Genomic DNA, 19,046 nt, shown 5'->3' on the forward strand with positions numbered 1-19,046 from the left:
ATCTTGTACAACTTGTACAACCTGTATTACTTGTACTACTGGTGCAACTTTAAATCTCACTTCCTGTGAGGTCACTGGACTCCCCGAACCTGTCAAGGCCTCAACAGTATCTCAATAGCATCTGGCAAGTGGCAAATGCGGCTGTTTGTATGTCTGTTTGTCTGGGTCTTCAAAAAGTTAAGTTTCGGTTTCACCTTCCGGGTGTTGCCACATCCATGAAAAACAAGCGGACCATCATGGGCTTTAGTGTTGCCAAATCATGTGCGAGAAACAAGCACCTGTGTTGCAATGAACGTCTACACGCTCTACTGTCTCTGTCTCCGATGTGCGGGCCAGGCTACTATACGGGAGGGCCACATAGCAGCCCGAACCTCTAGTAGTGTACAACTGGAGGAGGAAAACAGAGGGTGTTTGTGTCCAAACTGGATCAGAGCTGGAGGCTGATGACTAAGTGGAATAATAAGTGCAGAGAATGTGCGATGGAGTTGGAGGAGAGGCAATAAAAAGGAAGGGCAACTTCTTAGGCTCAATGTAATTATTTTATTGATAACTGTACAAGTATGATTAACATAAGGCGATGTAGATAATAGCCTACAACAAAACATTGCAATGATTAAATGCAATCAACATCATTTTTTGGGGGGGAGGGAGAATTAAATACATCTTTCTAGATTTCAAGTTTTACATCATGATTAAATTATTTGTGAAAATGTGATCATTATGAAAAGCATTCTGCACATTCACCAGATAGTCAGCATATAGTTTATATAATCTCATCTCTTTCTTTGTAAGAAACTATTGTCATGTTTGCTCTGAGGCCAATCAATATAGAAAACTATATAGTAGCCTACACTTGAATCACCAATGTACACTGATTGTTTAGTCATGGGACAATAAAGTTGATTCTTGAGACGCATTATGTTTTCACAGCTGGCCGATGGTGATGGCTGACTCATACCAAACCCAGAAGCCTGCGTAGACTGGCTCACTGAAGGACGCATTGAAACGGTGAATGAGGGTCATGGTGTCTCCCACGGCATAAAACGACAGGGTTCCTCCAGAGTGATCAAGGAACACCCCTATGCGGGAGGAGTAGGCCGCGTTGACCTCCACTTGGTCCTTGCTATGGCGGGCCGAGTAGCTGGAGTCGGAGCAGAAGAGGCTCCAGGACTTGCGGTTGTAGCCGATGCGGCAGCTGTCGCCATATCCTGCCCGCTTGATGCCCTTGTAAGTGACGCCGATGGCAGCGCCCTCTCCACTCCAGTCCACCTCCCAGTAATAGGCCCCACCAGAGAGCTGCTCCATGCATAGGACCTGGGGCAAGCAGTCGAATCTGGAGGAGCTCTCGTCGTAAGCCTGCGGGTCCCTCTTCAGTTTAGCTCTCCTGTTCCCCCGAGACAAGGAGAGCTGTCTATAGGCTGTGTTTGGGTCAAGTGTGAGTTGACAAGCATCTGAGAAGAGACAGAAGATATGTTGTTAGCAACGCAGGCCTATGCCTTCTGGCTTCAGATATTGCAACACGCTGCATTCATCTCAGTTGGATGGGTTAGCCTAACGGGTGTCAGACAAACCATATTGGCTCATGGCTCATAGCTCTGGGCATTAGGCATATTGCCTAGTTTATACTGTGTGTGCCAAGTTGTGGCACATGGATCATGGCTTAGTATCTAGTACAGAGTTATGAGCCATGAGTCATGGCATGTCTGACACAGTATAAATTAGGCTTTTGAAGTACACAGCAACATATAACACTGAGGATTTTACTGTGTCGATGAGTCAAAGGCTGCATGAACCGAAGCTTAGTAAAAGTAGTTATTGCACAGCAGTTGAAGTACCCGGCCTATACCACCAGTCAGTGCATCCCCAACTATAAGGCTGTAAGCATTAACTGTTAGTTATTAGTTTGAACTGTTAGATTTGTTCACAGAAACAAGTGTGAGACCCTCTGTCTGTGCTCTTATAGTCAGAAATATCCCAGGTGTGAGAAGTCACCTGGCGCTGCTGTGGACCTCCACCTCAGCAGGTCACAGCTGGTGGGACACCCGATGGCTGCGACCAGATCTGTCCGGCCTATTATCTGGAATGCCAGAGGGATCATAATAACTGCTTGTGACTTTTAGCACAAACAGTCCATCAACATGGTGTATATTAAACTGTGGGTTGTGATGAAATATAGGCTGGGAGACTGCTTCTGGCCGTGTTCTGACAAATTGCAGGCCTGGCAAGCCTACAATATTATTATTAATATTATTATTAATAATAATAATATTCATATTCTTGTTGTCGTTAATGAATTACAGGATGAGGAAAGTTGTAAAAGGTGAGTGTTGCCAAATGAAAGAAAGCATAGCTGCAGGCTAAATCTCTGCCTTTCAACTGCTGCACACTTGCACCTTATTGTGAACGTCATGAATGTGACTTAACAGAGGCTTTCAGAGATTTGAACAGAGTGAAGAGGTCAATAGTAGAAGGATGGAAGTGTCCCGAAGCACTGTTGTAATGTAAAGGGTGGTGCAGCAAAAGCTGTAACTGCAATTACTACCCACTTCTGCCAGGGCGAGGTTGCTCACACTTGAAAACATTCTGAGTAGTATAAGAAATCTGATTACAAGATCAATCACATGATCGGACAAAGATTCCCATCAGCTATGTGATTGGACTGGTTCATTTGAATGTTAAAGGGAAGTGCACTATAATAATTTGTTTGGCTGTGAGAATTTAAAAACTTACATCTCAGGAAGTCATCCCTGTGCTGGGGCTCTTGGGTCGGTGGAGACTTGTACATGACAGCCTGAGCCTCTTCAGCTCTTTCCCCTAAAGTAACAACAATGAAATTAGAGTTACAATGGGCATTTTTAACATTGTGATTGTATATGTTTGATCATTCTATATGTTTGCATACACAGAAAAATAATTACAATAAACTTTAACCATAAAACAAAAGGAAAACATCAGGCAACCCTCGCCTAAAACCAGAATCCAATGAACCAAGACTCTGCAAGGTCACCAAGTGATACTTCACTGAGCAGTAGTGCATGGGAGGGTTGACTTTGTTTTGATCACTAGAACATTTACTTGTGCTACTACTCTAAACAAGCTTACATGGATACAAAATGTATCCATGCTATTTGAAAATCACTATAGCTACTGTAACTGTAACAATACCAGCACTGTTTAGGTCTCCTTTTTATACCATCTCATGATGAACACGTTGCTTAAATTACAGAGATAGAGCTATGGCACTTTTTCCTTCATAGGAAAAAGCTTCTTTGTGTTATTGTTGGCTGATTAAACCCGTCCTTACATTCTGGAATAACTTGCGAGAAGTCTCACTCATCTACTGTATGGTTTGTTTTAAGCTTATGGTCATGTGACATCTCTTGCAGTCACATTATCAGTCAATGTAAACATCTACTACTTGAGCTACTAAGTGACCTACCCTGTAACAAATTATGCTGCTCGGGCCACTTCCCTAGTCAAACAGAACTACACAAGGTCTTAGTTTGTGACATGCTGAGTAAAAGGATTCAGATGTTCTGATTGTGAAAGTCAAACTACCATCAGCTACCAAATCACTAAAGCAATTTCAGAATATATGTATATGTATATAGTACAGGCGCTGTACACATTCTGACACGGTTTACAGTTAGGTGCTGCACCACTTTAGTCTCTTATTTATTTATATATATATAAAAAACAATAGTAATACAAATAAAGCAGAGATTCTTTCTCACCTTTGCCTTTAACTGTTCGTCTCTTTTTGCCCTCCTCCAACTGACAGAATGGCATTTTGTTCACTGCAATGAGGCAATTCAATAACAGAGTTAACACAACAACCATTATCTGATGCAAGGTATACATTTCAGATGAGGCCAGAATGTTTATTCTTACATTATTCAGTTCAGTAACAACCCCCCTTTGGTCCCATGCTGTTGCTCACCTGTCTTGGCGACCTTGATCAGTTCTTCATTGCCAAAGTCGTGGAGTTGTTGTTTTATCTCGGAGACAGCCTTGCTGACCGGCCCAAAAGTGAAGTACGGGTTGACACTGACTGTAGGCAACTCCTCAGCCTCCGTCTGGGCTATCAACATGTGATAGCTCTGCAGCAGAGGGAAAAAATAGTTTTAATAGTTTTATTTCTAATTTAACGCATTCATGAAACATATGATTTTACAAATGCCTCCTAAACGAGTAGTTCTCAAACTTTTTTGTAATTCAAAATTATAAAAAAATGTGCAAACACTTTCAAGATTTGCAAGCATGTTAAAAAAAAGGTTTGCATTGGCTAGCAGATGTACAAGCTCGCAGCATGGCACTAAGTGACACGCTGTGAGCTTGTATGTGCTATTTCTTAATAGCCAACGCAAAGCAATCTAAAATACACAGATGCTTTCCCGGTTTATTGGGTAAATGAGTAATAGCAAAAGTTCAAAGGACAGTTGTGAGTCATTGTTATGGCCACTTCTGTAATGTAATTTATTGTTGGGAAAATGTGTGACCTGACAGTGACCGTGTAATGACACATCATCACACGATATAATGATATTATGCAAGGCCAGTGCATTGGCCAAGGGCTGTCTAGTCACCTGGATAAAGTGGATGTGATCCTCAGTGCGAGACAGACTCGTGATCTCACTGTCTCTCCTCTTCAGGTCGTCAATCTCATGTCTCAGCCGCTCCAAGTGGCCCTCTGCGTTGCTGAGTGCTGCTCTCTTATTGGAGGAGATCAGCTTGGTCATCTCCTGCTGCATCCTCTCTATGGATCGCAGCATTTCCCCAAAGAGCTTCTCACACTCGTGCATGGCCCTCTGGGCTGAGCTCTGCACAGGAAATGAAAGACGTCATACACATAACTCTTTTGGATGCCATATTGTTTCTTTTTCCTATCCTACCCTCTGTCAAATGCCATCGTTGTTATTTGAAGGAATATTGTCTATATCTGTCCATTGTTTTGCAGTGACACAAACCTTAAGTGAGTCCACAGCTTGTTTCAACTCTTCCATCTGTTTGAGACGATCATGAATCTTCTCCTGGATCTCAGCCTGAGTAGCGCCAAGCCGTTGCTATAGGATGGAATCAACACATGTTATAGGACGTAAAAAGTGAATATCAAGAGATGTTTGTTGTTTGTTATTTAAACCTTCGCAATTCAACATAGCCAGTCTCCAATACGTCAAGTTGTGTATGATAAGCGGGAGCAACCTCATTCATATGGGTGGGTCTGACTAAGTCCTAAAGGCTTTGTTTTAGGGGCTTGGCACATTAAAAAACACTTCATCTTCAAAGCATAACCTGGTGCTACATTTTTAAGTAAAACAAAAACTGTCCTTTTTTATACAAAATACAGTACAAAATGTATATATATATTGCATATAACAGTGGAACAGTGAATGTTAAACAACGAATGCCTGTTACTTTGCAGGTCATAATAATAAAAAACACACAAAATTAATTTTCTTCATAATCTACAGATATAAAGAGCTGAGCAGTTGGCTCTTACCTGTTCGTCTGCCCTCTCCTGCTCAGCAGACACCATGTCGTGGCCTTTGTGTTCTTTCACTGTGCACAGCACGCAGATGCACATCTGGTCAGTCCGACAGAAGAGCTCCAGACCCTTCTGATGCTGGGGACATATCTGCCTGTCCAGGTGGCCAATTTCATCCACCAGCTTATGCCTTTTGAAAGTGGCCGACTCATAATGGGGCTTTAAGTGCCTCTCGCAGTAGGACGCCAGGCACATCAGGCAGGACTTGATAGCCTTGTGCTTCTTGCCAATGCAGATGTCACAGCCCACATCCTGGGCACCTGCATAGTTGTAGTCCGGGGATGGAGGGGGTGGCGGGAAGGACTCGGAGGCGCGCATGGTGGTCATGGTGTTGGAATGTCGGGACCCTCCTCCCAGACGGCGTGGAGTGGGCCTCTTGTTGTAGGCGACCCGACACTGCGGGCAGAGGTAAGAGCTTGTGTGGTCAGCGTGATCCCAGTATGTCTTCAGACAGACAGAGCAGAAGATGTGACCACATGGAATGGACACCGGGTCTCTGAGTTCCTCCTTACACAGGTGGCAGCAGTCGTCGGATGACATGGGAGCAATGTGGGGCTGCTGCTTCTAAGGCGCTGAAGAGCCAATCAAACTACTGTACTGTAACTGCCCTCCTCTGAGCTGAGTGCCCGTGGTTATCAGCACAGGAGCAAAGTGACTCCACAGGTAGTACTAGCGCGTGTTATATAGAGTAAACAGAGAGGGAGGATAAACTGGTTAAGCCGAAACTTGTAAAAGGAGGGCGGGGCAGGTGAGGACAGTTTGAATGCAGCCATCAAACTTTAAAAGAATGAATGACATGTTTGATCATGGGATGTAATCTCTGACACTTACAAGTTGAGGACAAAAGTACAAATTCATCACAGTTAACGTATTTTACCTGTGGCCGTAACACAAGCACACAGCCTACACCACTTTTGGTCAAACATTGTACAGATGCTTGTAAAATATGAAACCTATTTTTTATATTCATTACAATAATAATACAGATATTCAAAATTCAATGAATCAATTTGGTAAATCAATTGAATAAGAATAAGAACAATGCACAGTATGGTGCACAGGTGAAGGGTGTGTCACATTTTATTGATACAAAAAACAAACAAACTCAAAGACACAAGTGTAGCGTATTGAGTGGAGATATCATGGTTTAATGGCTGTTGAGAACATTTCAATAGATACTGCACCCACTCTGCTCATGGCGTAAGCTGTTATTTTGGGCTGTATATGGTGTTTAAGTGTGAGCATCAGATTATGCCTTTCAACAATAAAGTGTATTCTTTGTGCTTCATGAGGTACAGGAATCTGGTTTTAACAATTGCAAAATGTCAGCAGTGCACACCTTCCAATGGAACAGTGAGCAGTTAATTATCAACTCTACTTTACATCCCATTTTATTGCCACTTATTTCCTGTTCCTGATCTTGCTGTAATTTGATTTGTCAATTGGAGTTTCTTTGAGATAAAACTGAGATTAGCTAAGTTTTATATAATTTCTGATGTAATTTCTCTGCAGAATAAATACGAGTATAATGTGCGTCATTAAAGTAAAAGGAGGGGGGGGGGGAGTGGAATGATGCAACTTTCAAACTGAAGGCTTTCCTTACTTAGCATTTTTCATCTTAGACTGAAGGCTCCTCCCTACCAAGATGGAGTTTCAGGGTTGCTTAAATGAAGAATGGAATGTGACCACACTAGATAGCCCAGATAACAGGAGAGCCAAGAAAGCATGCTTAAAAGATTCCATTGTGTTAGAGCCAGCACTGGCCAAACATAGTGCCAGCCTTTAGGATCTGCTGTCTGTCAATGACAGTATCTGTAGCTGGCATGCAATCCTAGGGTCTCATTTGAGAGTGCTGTGGTTTCTTTGTGCAGACAGGTACATTACTGTACAAGTCTTGAAATCTGAAGAAGACATGGTGTTGTTGTGAACATCTATACTGAAGAAGAAAACAAACAAGAAACAACAAATGTGTTTGTTTCAGCCATTACAAAGATTTAGCAAAACATTTGATCAGCTATGATATTTTGGACCCTGGATACATTTTAAAAAATAAATAAATATATAATTCATATAATATAATATATAATATAATATATAAATATTCAAAATATATTGGACACTGTGGGAGAAATTATGATTTAAGAGGACAAAATGTTATCAGCCATCAACCATGGAATGAGTATTGTTGTGAATTTAGTAGACCTTCAAAGTGGTCCTAAGAGTTTATCTAGGGTGGTGAGTGATAATTCAGTCGAGTGGCGAGCTCAGAGAACAAGTTGACACACCAGGCAGTATCACATGATAAGTTCTGAAGTTGACTAATTATATACAGAGAATATATTGTATTTTTCACATTTCACATTATGTGACCAGAAGATATGAGTTGTTACAGATATAGAAAGGAACAGAGAGGAATGGAGTATGATATGAATAAGTACACAATAAAACACAAAGTAGATTAGTTGTCCTTCAACAGTTGCGTCTTGTATCATTGGGCATACTACAGTATCCGATAAAGCAGTGACCATGTCATCTACTATCTATTATGCTTACGTAGCTGAGAGTGAATCAGTACAAACGGATAAAAGTTAAGCACGTCAAGCCTAAAATATATCATAAGAGGTATAGTGTTAAATATAATTATGGGAAAACTATGAATTTAAGTGGTATTGATGAACATAACATTCAAATGACCTAATATTATGGTTAACCATTCGCTGAGGTTGGTGATATTGGAGATTTGCCATAGATGTGGCTTATGTTATGACTTTTGTCTGTTTAAAATCTAGAAAAAGTAAAACTCTGTAAAATCTGATAAGAGCTCTGTGATGCAAGACATTAGAAGATATTATTGTATTCCCAGAAAACATTATTTGAGCCAGAAATGGTGAAAATAGGTACAGTAACTGAGAGAAGTCACTTCCAAAATACATGCACTGTGTAGGCTACCATGTGTTGGTCTTTTTATGGGCCTCAAAATTGTGGGTCAGGTCAGGTCAGGTGCTGTCAATGAATCAAGACAGTTTCCCTATACTCATGGGAATATACCCTTACAGTACATAATCTTTATTGAAATAAATCTTAGGCTTGTATGAAATGTCTTCTAAATGTGACCTTTAAATGTATATTTAGCCAACAGGGGAAAACACTGGTGATGACTTCCAGGCAGCCATGGGCATGCATGGCACCCCATAACTACTATGATCCAACTCTGTATGGCATCCTGCACACTGCGCCCAGCCACCGTGGGTCACCTATCCCTCGCTTCCCTACACAACAACCTGGCCACTGCTACTTAGACTGTTCTCTCCCCTGGCTCCATTCCCAAGGTGTGGAAAAACCTCCCTCCTTTGATCAGGACTGCAGAGTCACTCCTCATCTTCTGCCACAGTCTAAATAAAACCTCTGGTGAACCCTAACCACCATACCTGCCCTGACCTGCACTTACATTACGTAGTGTCTTTGCGTCTGCACCTGCTTTTGTCATCTAATTTATACTGGGTTGCGAGATGTTGTCGCTTGCCATAAATAACAGATTTTCAAGGAATGACGTGTTACTGTAGCTTGAACATGGGCTATTTACGACAAGCAACACTGTCGTACAAAGAAACATAAATTAGGCTCTAAAAGTCTAGATAAGAATACTGTTCACTGGATCTCATGAGTTACTGTTGATGCATATTTCTAACGCCATGGCAACTTGCCCTGTTGCCCTACGGTGACCTTGTGAGCCCATCCTCATCGATGGAGATGCAGTGGAAAGGCTTATCAAATTCAAGTTCCTCTGAGTAGGCTACACATCGAGGAGGATCTCAAATGGGACAGACACACCACGCACGTGAGGAAAAAGGCTCAGCAGCGACTGCACTGGTTTCACCGCCTGAAGAAGTGCGGAGTAGGACCTCGCATCCTCAGGCTGTACTACAACAGCTACGTTCCTCATGGAACTATCTGTGGATTATACCAGTGACAGCTACCTTATGTGGACTATGCGGTCGACACACGCTGACACTCTGCACCTTAATCCCATGTACAACGCGCTGACTTTTATTGATCTCTCTCTCTCTTCCCCTTGCCCCCTCCCCCTTCTTCATCTCTCCTTTCTCTTTTATGGAAATGATAAAAACAATGGAGCTTGCACAAAAAAACGAACTTGTAAACCTGTGATGTCACAATGAAGTTGATTCTAAGCCACTCTGGATAAGAGCACCTGCAACAGTAAATGCACCAAATCGTGTAAATTCAAATTGTGAAATGTGTTTCTATAAAATCAAGAAACAAACATTACATTCTATGCAGTAAAAAAAATGTTTTTGTATTGTATGTTTTCCCCGCCTTTTAATGTTGAAATTAGCCATAGTGAAATACCTCACTATCTAACCCCACATGACACTCCTCCTCTATATCCAAGACTGATGAAAGATGGCGTACTGAGGTCATTTGATTGTTTATTGTAGAGAGGTTTTTAAATGCTGGTAAAATATGCTGTCAGATTTCAGCTGGACAAATAGCAAGCTCTGTATATTTTCATAGGGTTAGCACAGCATCTTTGCTCATAAATGTGATAGTTAAAACAAACAAAATTCCCTTGAACAGTTGTATCTGTCGTGTCTACAACTGTCAACTGTTATCGTTTCAGTCTTCCTGGCATATTTTGTCTCAATGGATATTGCTATCTGTAACAAATGCAAAGAACTTCACCGAAAGCATATAATGCTAATTGCCTATCAGCAATTCTAAAAGTTTTGGTATCGGTCAGACAAATATAATATTTGTATTGATTTGTCCTTATAGCCACTTTGTTCGCAGTCTTCATGAAGACTGATTCTTGGTTATGTCCTGGTCTCATCTGGGGTGGTCTTGACAACATTCATGCTTTGTTCATTCACATCTGGCTTTTGTCATAATCAGTACTCCTCGTATTCACCATGTCCATCTATCAGCATCAGTAACAAAGGTAGCCATTGTTCTACCACAAATCGTGTCGATAGCTTGTCGTCATGATGTGATTATCAGTCAGTGTGCTGGGGCCTTGACTTCTATAATTAATTGTCCATTTGAATTTCTTTCACTTTCTCCCTGTAGCTGCTCAACACGTGCCACACTACAACTCAGAAGGCTGACCTTTCATCTTTGACTTGACCGTTTCTATTTTATGCTTGATCAAAGAACATTGATAGCCTGATACTAGAAGCATATTGCAAGTGAAGGATATCGTTATCCCAATCTCAATAAAGAATAATTAAATTGGGTTTAATACTTTATTGATTCACCTTCCCTGTAAAATAAATATAAAGATATAGCTACAAAGCAGCGATTCGGGTGTTCAAACCAACACAGACTGTTAGGAATCGAAAGCTGCGAGGTGACCAGACATTTGACTGTTTCTAACACCTTTATTAAAGACAACTATTTTTAACTAGTGGTGCAAATAAACGTATTCACATGGTTCAAGAGTATTATGAAACGTATCCTAAAAGCTTTGTAATTATTGGACAAACTATTTTAAATGCATTGTCTGATTTGTGTCAGAATGCCAGCACTGATTTGTGTTAAACCAAGTCCATATTTAGCATTTGTAGCACTCCACTAGTGGTCAATTTCATTCAAACCTTCAGGGTATATTTCAGGTATGTAGTCATATCCTTCATGTTTTGTGATGATTGGCCCAGCGATTGTTGACTTTGGTCTATTTACGTGCTGAGGCACGCCCTTTGAAGTTCATTGGTAAATATCTTAAAATAAATAAGATATCAACAAGATGTAGCTATGTCAGTATGTCAGTTATGTCATTTGATAAGCTTGGTCCAATAATGTTCCATATAAAATGTGTTAGCAATCAGACTTAGAAGAAGGGGATGTCAAAATACTTTCTGAATAGAGGGAAATGTTGTCAGATGAACTAAGTAGTTCTTAGTAGAAGTACGTTTTGATGAAAATGTGTAGAGTGAGGATAGAGAAAAATTCAAAATTAAACATTTTGACCTTTAATTATAGTGCCCCCATCAGGCCTATTTGGGGTCAAATGTGTTGTTAATGCATACAACTTCCAATCATTGGTGGAAGTGTCATATCTCCTGGGAATTTGCAAAACCTCAACGGAAAAATCTGCACAATAACAATAGGGTTTGATCCCTTTGGGCTTGAACACCTAATATTAATACATTAAAATTGCTATGTGTTGCTTTTTGTGTCATTGGTTGGAAACCAGCTGCTTCTCACACAAAATCAATGCCATTGTGTTGAAAGTCCCTGTGCAGCCAATTTTCTCTTCTCCGAATAACAGGTAGTTAATCTGTAAGCACAGAGAGCTCCATTTATCCAGCAGACTTTATCTCTCAAAAAACAGGAAGGAAAGCAAAACTGGCTTATCAGAAACCTGACCAAATATGGAGAGAGGCGAAACTGAGTGTGAAATGATGTAAGACGTGCATTGAAGGTGGAGCTATATGTACTTCACTCACACTTAAATTTGCATCTTTTATCCTCTACAAAACTAGAATTTCCGATTATTTTTACATGGGGAAATATTTTACGCGTTGACACTTTAATAAAACGTTTTGTTTTTTTGCCAATTAATCTTATTCAGTTTTTGCTATTTTTTACTGCAATAGACACTATCAGGATGCAAGGTGTGGGCCAAGACCTAATTGAAATGCTAATGAGAAACTCAGCAGAAACTCTTGATCCACAGTGGAAAAAGAGCTCTTATGATTTAACAACATAAATACCAGGGTAGTGAATACAGTATGTGTCATCTACAAGTTCTGTCCCCATTCTGACTGAGTCATAAAGAAACAAGGAGGACGTTTTGGGTTTTAAAAATGCAATTTTACCTGTAGTACAAAAATATTTAAAACATCTATTACCTCACTAGACCTTGCTCACCTGGCTGGAATGTTGTGTGACTTTCTTGGCCTACACAGTGAATATTTTCACTCTGTTTCACTCAAGCTCATATCTTCATACCTGTTACAAATACACCTGTTAAAACCGACCTGACTGGTTGGACTGGCTACAGTGTAAATATACCACTAGCTCAAGGGTTGTGCTTAAATTGTTCTTTGGCAAAACGCCTGGAGCTATCTGAAACTCTGATATGATTACACATTTTGGTAAAAAAAAAAAAGAAAAAAAAAAAAAAGAAGATGCTGAATACACTAATATGGATGGGTTTCCTGTTTGTTTATCAGAATGGCTGTGGCCCTTAACCATGCTTCACCTACATTTATGCTTGTTGAAGTGTATTCAATGAAATAACTATAGCACAGTTGTGTTATTTAGTGACAAAAACTGTATGGAACTAGGGGCCACTAAAGTGGCTCACCTGGTAAGAGTGCATACCACATAAATAAGGCTATAATTAATAGTCCTTCCCGCAGCTATCCCAGGTCCCCACTCAAGACTCTTTGCTACATGTCACCCCTCTTTCTCCCACCTTTCTTGTATCTCTAGTCACTGTCATACAAAATAAAGCAGAAATGCTGAAACAAAATTATAATCATCTGTACAAAAGGAAAAAAATAATTTTGTATGGAACTAAACAATTACAAACATGGTTTCATTAAAGGAAAATTAAACAACTCAAATTGAGACTGGATTCGTCTGTGGTGTAGATTATCTTCATACTACAATAACAAGATGAAAAGAATTGTCCGGCACAATATCTGTGTATTTTACTGTTCATTCATTCACCCTCTCAGCCTATCCCCCTTTTCTGAACAGCCCGCCCTCTCTTTCCCCGCCTTCTCTCTCTCTCTCTCTCTCTCTCTCTCTCTCTCTCTCTCTAGTATCCTGTAGCCTTCGCTCAACCTGCTTATCTGAACTGGGCTGGGCTCGATACACTCACAGCACAGGGGGGAGGGCCTAGTCTGCTTTCAATCAATAACCTCTGGAATTCAGAAATACAAGTAGGTCCTGTCTCTGGCAGCCTGTACCACAATCTTGAGGGCGGGCTCCAAGGCGCACTAGGTAGTATCTCTGTCTACCTCAGGCATTCTCTCTGTTATTGCTGGCCTGCTTGTGTTTTGTTTTTGTTTAGTGATGGCTGATCCGGTATCTCCAGACTACTTCAACTGCTCATTATGTGTGAGCCTTCTGAGGGACCCTGTGGCTATCCCCTGTGGCCATAGTTTCTGTATGGACTGCATCAGTGGCTACTGGAATGAGGCTGACTACACAGGAATCTACATTTGCCCTCAGTGTAAGATCACATTCACCCAGAGGCCTGTGTTACGGCCTAACGCCACACTGACCATGGTGGCAGAGAAGATCAAGAAAAGTGGACTGAACCTCAACGTGAACTCTACCCCAGGGAACAGCTATGCTGGGCCATCTGACGTGCCTTGTGACTACTGCATTGGGAAGAAACTCAAGGCAGTGAAGTCCTGTCTGGGATGCCTGGCATCCTACTGTGAGAAACACCTGAAGCCCCACTATGAATCTGCCGTTTTCAAGAGGCACAAGCTGGTGGATGAGCTAGGGAACCTGGACAGGAAGATCTGCCCCCAGCACCAGAAGTCTCTGGAGCTGTTCTGTCGAACAGACCAGATGTGTATCTGTGCTATCTGCACAGTCAGCGAACACAGGGGCCACGACATCGTCTCAGCTGAGGCAGAGAGGAGTGAGAAACAGGTAAGGAATGTTTAACCTCCCTCTATTAAGTCACTACAGTAGCTGTTAAAGTGGAGCCAAAATACTCTACATCACTGTCATACTGTAGGTGCCTATGGAAATATCAAAGTAATCACCTCGATCAACTGCCTCTGTACACTGTAATTTCACAGTATTCAATGTACTTAAGGGAGATAACAGTTATATAAAGATATATTACAGTTATGATATATGAGACCACACAGCTTGGCACGTAACAATGCTCACTCAGAGGAGTGCTCTGCTGTCGCAAAGTAGATTCAAAGTTATCCACCAAGACACACCTTGAAAAGCTGCACATCCTTGCACACCCACAAGGATCATCGGTGAAGTCATTTGAGTTAAAGCGGACGTGTTAGTATTCCCATCAGCCCCCCCCCCCACTATCTCTTGTGTCTGTACTTTGACCTAGTTCAGCTGTGCTATCAGCTAGCCTGGCAGGCATTCACCGCCAAAACAAATGCAACTCTTCAATTGGCTGGTTTAGGACTGGAGGAGTCAGTTATTGTCAGTTTTTCCACACTCCTTTAAAAGCGTATTTGTGAGCCAGCTGTATGTTGCACAGCGCAGAAGAGAAACAAGAATTCCCCCTCTCACCCACACCGCCCCCTACACTGAAACCCACCTGTGGGAGTGGGTCAGTGGCGATACTGGAATGCCAGGACAAGAAGTCAAGGCCTTCAACACCTCCTGCCAGCGAACCAATCACAAAGCCAGATTGTAACCATGACTACACATATTCAAACAACTCCTTAATCACGTGACATGTAAATCAGTGTGGACAAGCAGATAAGTAGGGCAATAGCAATACCTAATATAAATCTGAATCTTTCTCAGCACTTAGAATTTATATGTGTGGGATGGGTTTATGACATCCCGGGATGTGAAAGAAGACATAATATTGTTGTGGGATGAAGTAATGACTCAAGTTCTTGAGGAGGGTATATCTTTTTCTTAACTAAATGGGGAGTCTGGTTTGTTTCATCCCCAGATTTACAACCTGCAGTCTCCCACATCTCACTCCTCTCTCTCTCTCTGTCTCCGTCTCTGTCTCTCTCTCTCTCTCTCTCTCTCTCTCTCTCTCTCTCTCTCTCTCTCTCTCTCTCTCTCTCTCTCTTTCTCCCCTCCCCCTCTAATCCACCTCCCACCCCCAGATTCTCCACATTCCTCAAGCTTATCTTGAAGAATGGGTTGGTGGGCTTGAGTAAAAGCTGAATTAGAAGCCCTCTGTTTTGTATGACAGTACTGTGTGTGAGCACCTTGAGACATCTCTTTTAAAAGTCAGGCAGCGGTAGTTTCACATTCCTGACATGGTCAGGATTCCATTGGAGCCCCCCCACCACCACTCTCCTCCAGAGATAAAAGATGAGCATCCTAAAAAGATTCTCTGGGCTGGGTATTACTGGACATGCACTAACAATCCCCCAGTTATTCCCCCATCCATGATCCATTGAGTACAAAGTCTTTCATCTTGTGAGCATGAAACAGCATCACAAATCACATATAATTAGGCGTGCATGATCACTGCTGAAAGAAATAAACAAACGTACACCTAGTATTTAGTCAATGCAACACACAGCAAGATGTAATGGTAATTTAGATGAAATGTCACTTGTGGAGTGCTTAACCACCACTATAATGTATTATGTCGAAAACCGAAAATAGCCGATCTACAAGCTCACTGTGTCGATTGTCTATTTTCCCCCTTAATGACATGATCAAAATATGGACGCCAGGTTGAAAGTGGTTAAGAAACACTGTAGTGATTGAGATTTCAAAAGATTTCGTTGTGTGTGATGTAATGTACACCGTCTCATTGGATCCACAGAAACTCCTAGGAGTATCCCAAGCTGAGATTAGACAGAAATGCCAGGACAGGGTGAAGGAATTGGACGAACTGAAGACTGCCGTGGACTCACTGAAAGTAAGGAGTCATCAATCATCATCATCATTCATTAATTAATATGGATAGAGTCATTTCACAAAGAAGAGAAATTATGACACAAACTGTCAGCTTAACCACTTAAGCCCTATATACTTTGTCCTACAAAACAGCCGACCTACAAGCTCACGACACATAGCATTGTGGCGTGTTGTGAGCTTGTAGATATTGCCATTTTTCTATTTTGGAAAGATTTTGAGAATTTGACGTTAATGTGATGAGGAGAAAAAAGCTTGATTCTTTACTGTGATGCTTGAACCTTATGAAATGAGATGCATCTCATAGTAATCTGAAGGTTACTGACGTGACCTCCTGTGTCCCGTCCAGAGCTCAGCGCAGAGAGCCATGGTGGAGAGCCAGAAGATGTTTGAGGACATGATTCGCTCCATTGAGAGGATGAGGTCAGAGGTCACCAAGCTGATTGGCATCAATGAGAAGGCTGCGTTCAACCAGGCAGAGTCATTGATCGAGCGCCTGGAGCAGGAGATTGATGAACTGAAGAAAAAAGAGGCTGGCCTCAAGCAGCTGTACAGCACTGAGGACCACATCCACTTCCTGCAGGTCAGTCCTTTTCATAATACAATCCATGACAAGTTTGAATTGAAATATTTATTTTCATATATATTTTGTATGACTCATTTTCTCTATTTTTTTCATCTTCCTCTCCTTTCCAACTGGCCCCCTCCCTTTCAAACTGGTGCCCATTTTGAAAACCTGTGTAATAATTCAGTTGTTAAAAAAACTTCCATGTGTTGGATAAGTCATGAGGTTGGATAATTCTGTAGAGAAACAAAAAACAAGATTGCTGTTGTGTATTTTCTGATTACACATTTTTTTTGTCCAAGTATTATTCAATATATCAAATTGTATTGTTAATAGCTACATTCATGTGTGGGTGTCACCTTTCACAATAATGGCTCATCAGTCAATGTCAGTGTTGCTGTGTGTCTTGAAAACTATGAAACTAGGCGTTGCCCTCTGTTTCTGGCAATGGCGCTACATTGAACGTTTTATTTCGCATATTGCTACTGTGGCTTCATTACCTACATTTCTTTCACTATAACACTTGCTGAAGGTCCAAACCTAATATTTAACATTTCCTAAACTTTTGTGGCTATGTTTTATATTTCTCTAAGGATACTGAACATACTAAACGTTATGTGACTATTCTATTTCACATGGAACAAGCCTTTGTTACAAACCTTAAAGCTCATCTGACAACTTTACTTTTGATCACCAGAATTTCAACTACCTGTGCACCCCCACTGATGATGGTATTATACCTCGAGTGACGGTGAACCCCGACTTCTCCTTTGGGACAGCCAGGAAAGCTGTGGCTGAGATCAAAGACCGTCTGGAGGAGTTTGGCAGAGAAGAACTTCTGAAGATCTCCAAGTCAGGTACTGCATCATAGGCCTACTGCTTCACATTTTAATGCATCTCCGCATACCTGGATGCATTCAAGTCAGCGAAACTCTGAAAACTTGTTGCTTATAAATGTTTTACATATTACAGTGAACGAGGTCCCAGTTTACACTACAGAAAGTCGGACGCTAGACAGAAGGAGCAGAGGTGAGCACATACATTTCTTACAGACATAAAATATTGTTATATTGTAAAAGATACATATATTATGTTGTACTACCTGAGGCAGACCAAATGAAAATAATTAAAGTAAAAGTCTGTGTATGCCATTGACATAATAATAATATAACCTATTTTCTCTCCATCTCCAGTCAAAGAGACAGTGGACAGTGCTCCACCTCCAGAGCCCAAATCCAGAGCAGATTTTGTGAAATGTAAGCATGAAGCCATTACGTTTGCCTACGTGTTTTAAAGTCACAACATCATACATAATAATAAATTGCTTGATTTTCTTCTTCCAGACTTCTGCCAGCTGAAATTTGATGCCAACACTGCCTACAAAGAGCTGTATCTCTCCGACCACAGCAGGAAGGTCATTCGGACCAGGGACCTGCAGCCTTATGGAGAAAACTCAGAGAGGTTTGACAGCTTTGCCCAGGTGCTGTGCCGAGAAGCCCTATCCGGAGGCCGCTTCTACTGGGAGATCGAGTGGAGTGGCGAGTTCTCCGTGGGAGTGGCCTACAAAAGCATCAGCCGCAAGGGTAAAGGCTCCCTGTGTCTGCTGGGTTACAACGATAAGTCCTGGAGTCTCCTCTGCTCGGACACTGGCTACTCTGCCTGGCATAACCGAGTGGACAAGGCCATCACTGGTCCCCACTCACCCAGGATAGGAATGTACCTGGATCATGGCGCAGGCATCCTGGCTTTTTATAGTATAAGTAACACCATGACATTGCTGCACAGGTTTGAGACCACATTTGTTGAGCCACTCTATCCAGGTTTTGGAGTTGGAACCTCAGTCAATATCTGCCAACTCAAGTGAAGACTAAATGCCTCTTTTCCATTACTGAAAACTGAATATTTTGCTCATGTTTTGTTGCTGGTACTATACAACACTGCCTTTTGAACTTTTCTACATTTTTTTTTTGTGTTCTTTTTTTTACCTTAACCCATGCTGGATTTCTATAAATGTACAAATTTCTGCAGGTCAACTTTAATGTGTGTATATTTAGGGATATAACCCATGCATTGATTAAAATAAGTTGTGCATCATGTTCTCAAATTACAATAACTGTAACATGGCTATGAGCCTTTATTGCAAAATGATTCCAGCATAATCACACCGATATTGAGCAATTTATTGACAAGTGTTAACCTGAGTTTCTTCACATAATGTAACATTTATTTAAAGTCTAGTTAGTTTATTGATATGAATGACAACCATAATGTAATTATTACACAGAAAGTATATCAGCTTGTTTTTTTTACTAATTAATCACTCACATCTCAATAAAGAGTATAAAAAAGCTGTTATTTGTGTGC

The 19,046-nt window shown here is 41.2% G+C and overlaps 2 protein-coding genes across 2 annotated transcripts; one reads left to right on the forward strand and one right to left on the reverse strand.

Annotated features, from left to right (window-relative positions):
• Positions 1 to 517: 517 nt before the first annotated feature.
• ftr83 (finTRIM family, member 83) lies at positions 518 to 6,181 on the reverse strand. Its single transcript, XM_084073677.1, has 7 exons — positions 5,501 to 6,181; positions 4,968 to 5,063; positions 4,587 to 4,820; positions 3,941 to 4,100; positions 3,735 to 3,797; positions 2,731 to 2,814; positions 518 to 1,451 (listed from the first exon to the last, which is right to left on the reverse strand). The coding sequence occupies exons 1-7, from the start codon at positions 6,083 to 6,085 to the stop codon at positions 925 to 927; spliced, it is 1,749 nt and encodes a 582-aa protein (XP_083929803.1). The 5' UTR covers positions 6,086 to 6,181; the 3' UTR covers positions 518 to 924.
• Positions 6,182 to 13,374: 7,193 nt separating this feature from the next.
• Positions 13,375 to 19,030, forward strand: ftr82 (finTRIM family, member 82). Its single transcript, XM_084074048.1, has 7 exons — positions 13,375 to 14,179; positions 16,026 to 16,121; positions 16,467 to 16,700; positions 17,380 to 17,539; positions 17,655 to 17,711; positions 17,876 to 17,938; positions 18,026 to 19,030. The coding sequence occupies exons 1-7, from the start codon at positions 13,589 to 13,591 to the stop codon at positions 18,544 to 18,546; spliced, it is 1,722 nt and encodes a 573-aa protein (XP_083930174.1). The 5' UTR covers positions 13,375 to 13,588; the 3' UTR covers positions 18,547 to 19,030.
• The last annotated feature ends 16 nt before the right edge of the window (positions 19,031 to 19,046 follow it).

This window comes from Gymnoscopelus microlampas (genome assembly GCF_963454915.1).
Source record: "Gymnoscopelus microlampas genome assembly, chromosome: 12".
Lineage (NCBI taxonomy): Eukaryota > Metazoa > Chordata > Actinopteri > Myctophiformes > Myctophidae > Gymnoscopelus > Gymnoscopelus microlampas.

Excerpts from the sequence above, each read along its gene's own strand:
- ftr83 (XM_084073677.1), bottom strand. The coding sequence starts at position 6,085 with ATGTCATCCGACGACTGCTGCCACCTGTGTAAGGAGGAACTCAGAGAC. Across the intron at positions 2,815-3,734 it reads ACGAACAGTTAAAGGCAAAG|GGGAAAGAGCTGAAGAGGCT; the intron begins GTGAGAAAGAAT and ends TTGTTACTTTAG. Across the intron at positions 1,452-2,730 it reads CAGGGATGACTTCCTGAGAT|ATGCTTGTCAACTCACACTT; the intron begins GTAAGTTTTTAA and ends GTCTCTTCTCAG.
- ftr82 (XM_084074048.1), top strand. The coding sequence starts at position 13,589 with ATGGCTGATCCGGTATCTCCAGACTACTTCAACTGCTCATTATGTGTG. Across the intron at positions 14,180-16,025 it reads CAGAGAGGAGTGAGAAACAG|AAACTCCTAGGAGTATCCCA; the intron begins GTAAGGAATGTT and ends TTGGATCCACAG. Across the intron at positions 16,122-16,466 it reads CTGCCGTGGACTCACTGAAA|AGCTCAGCGCAGAGAGCCAT; the intron begins GTAAGGAGTCAT and ends TGTCCCGTCCAG.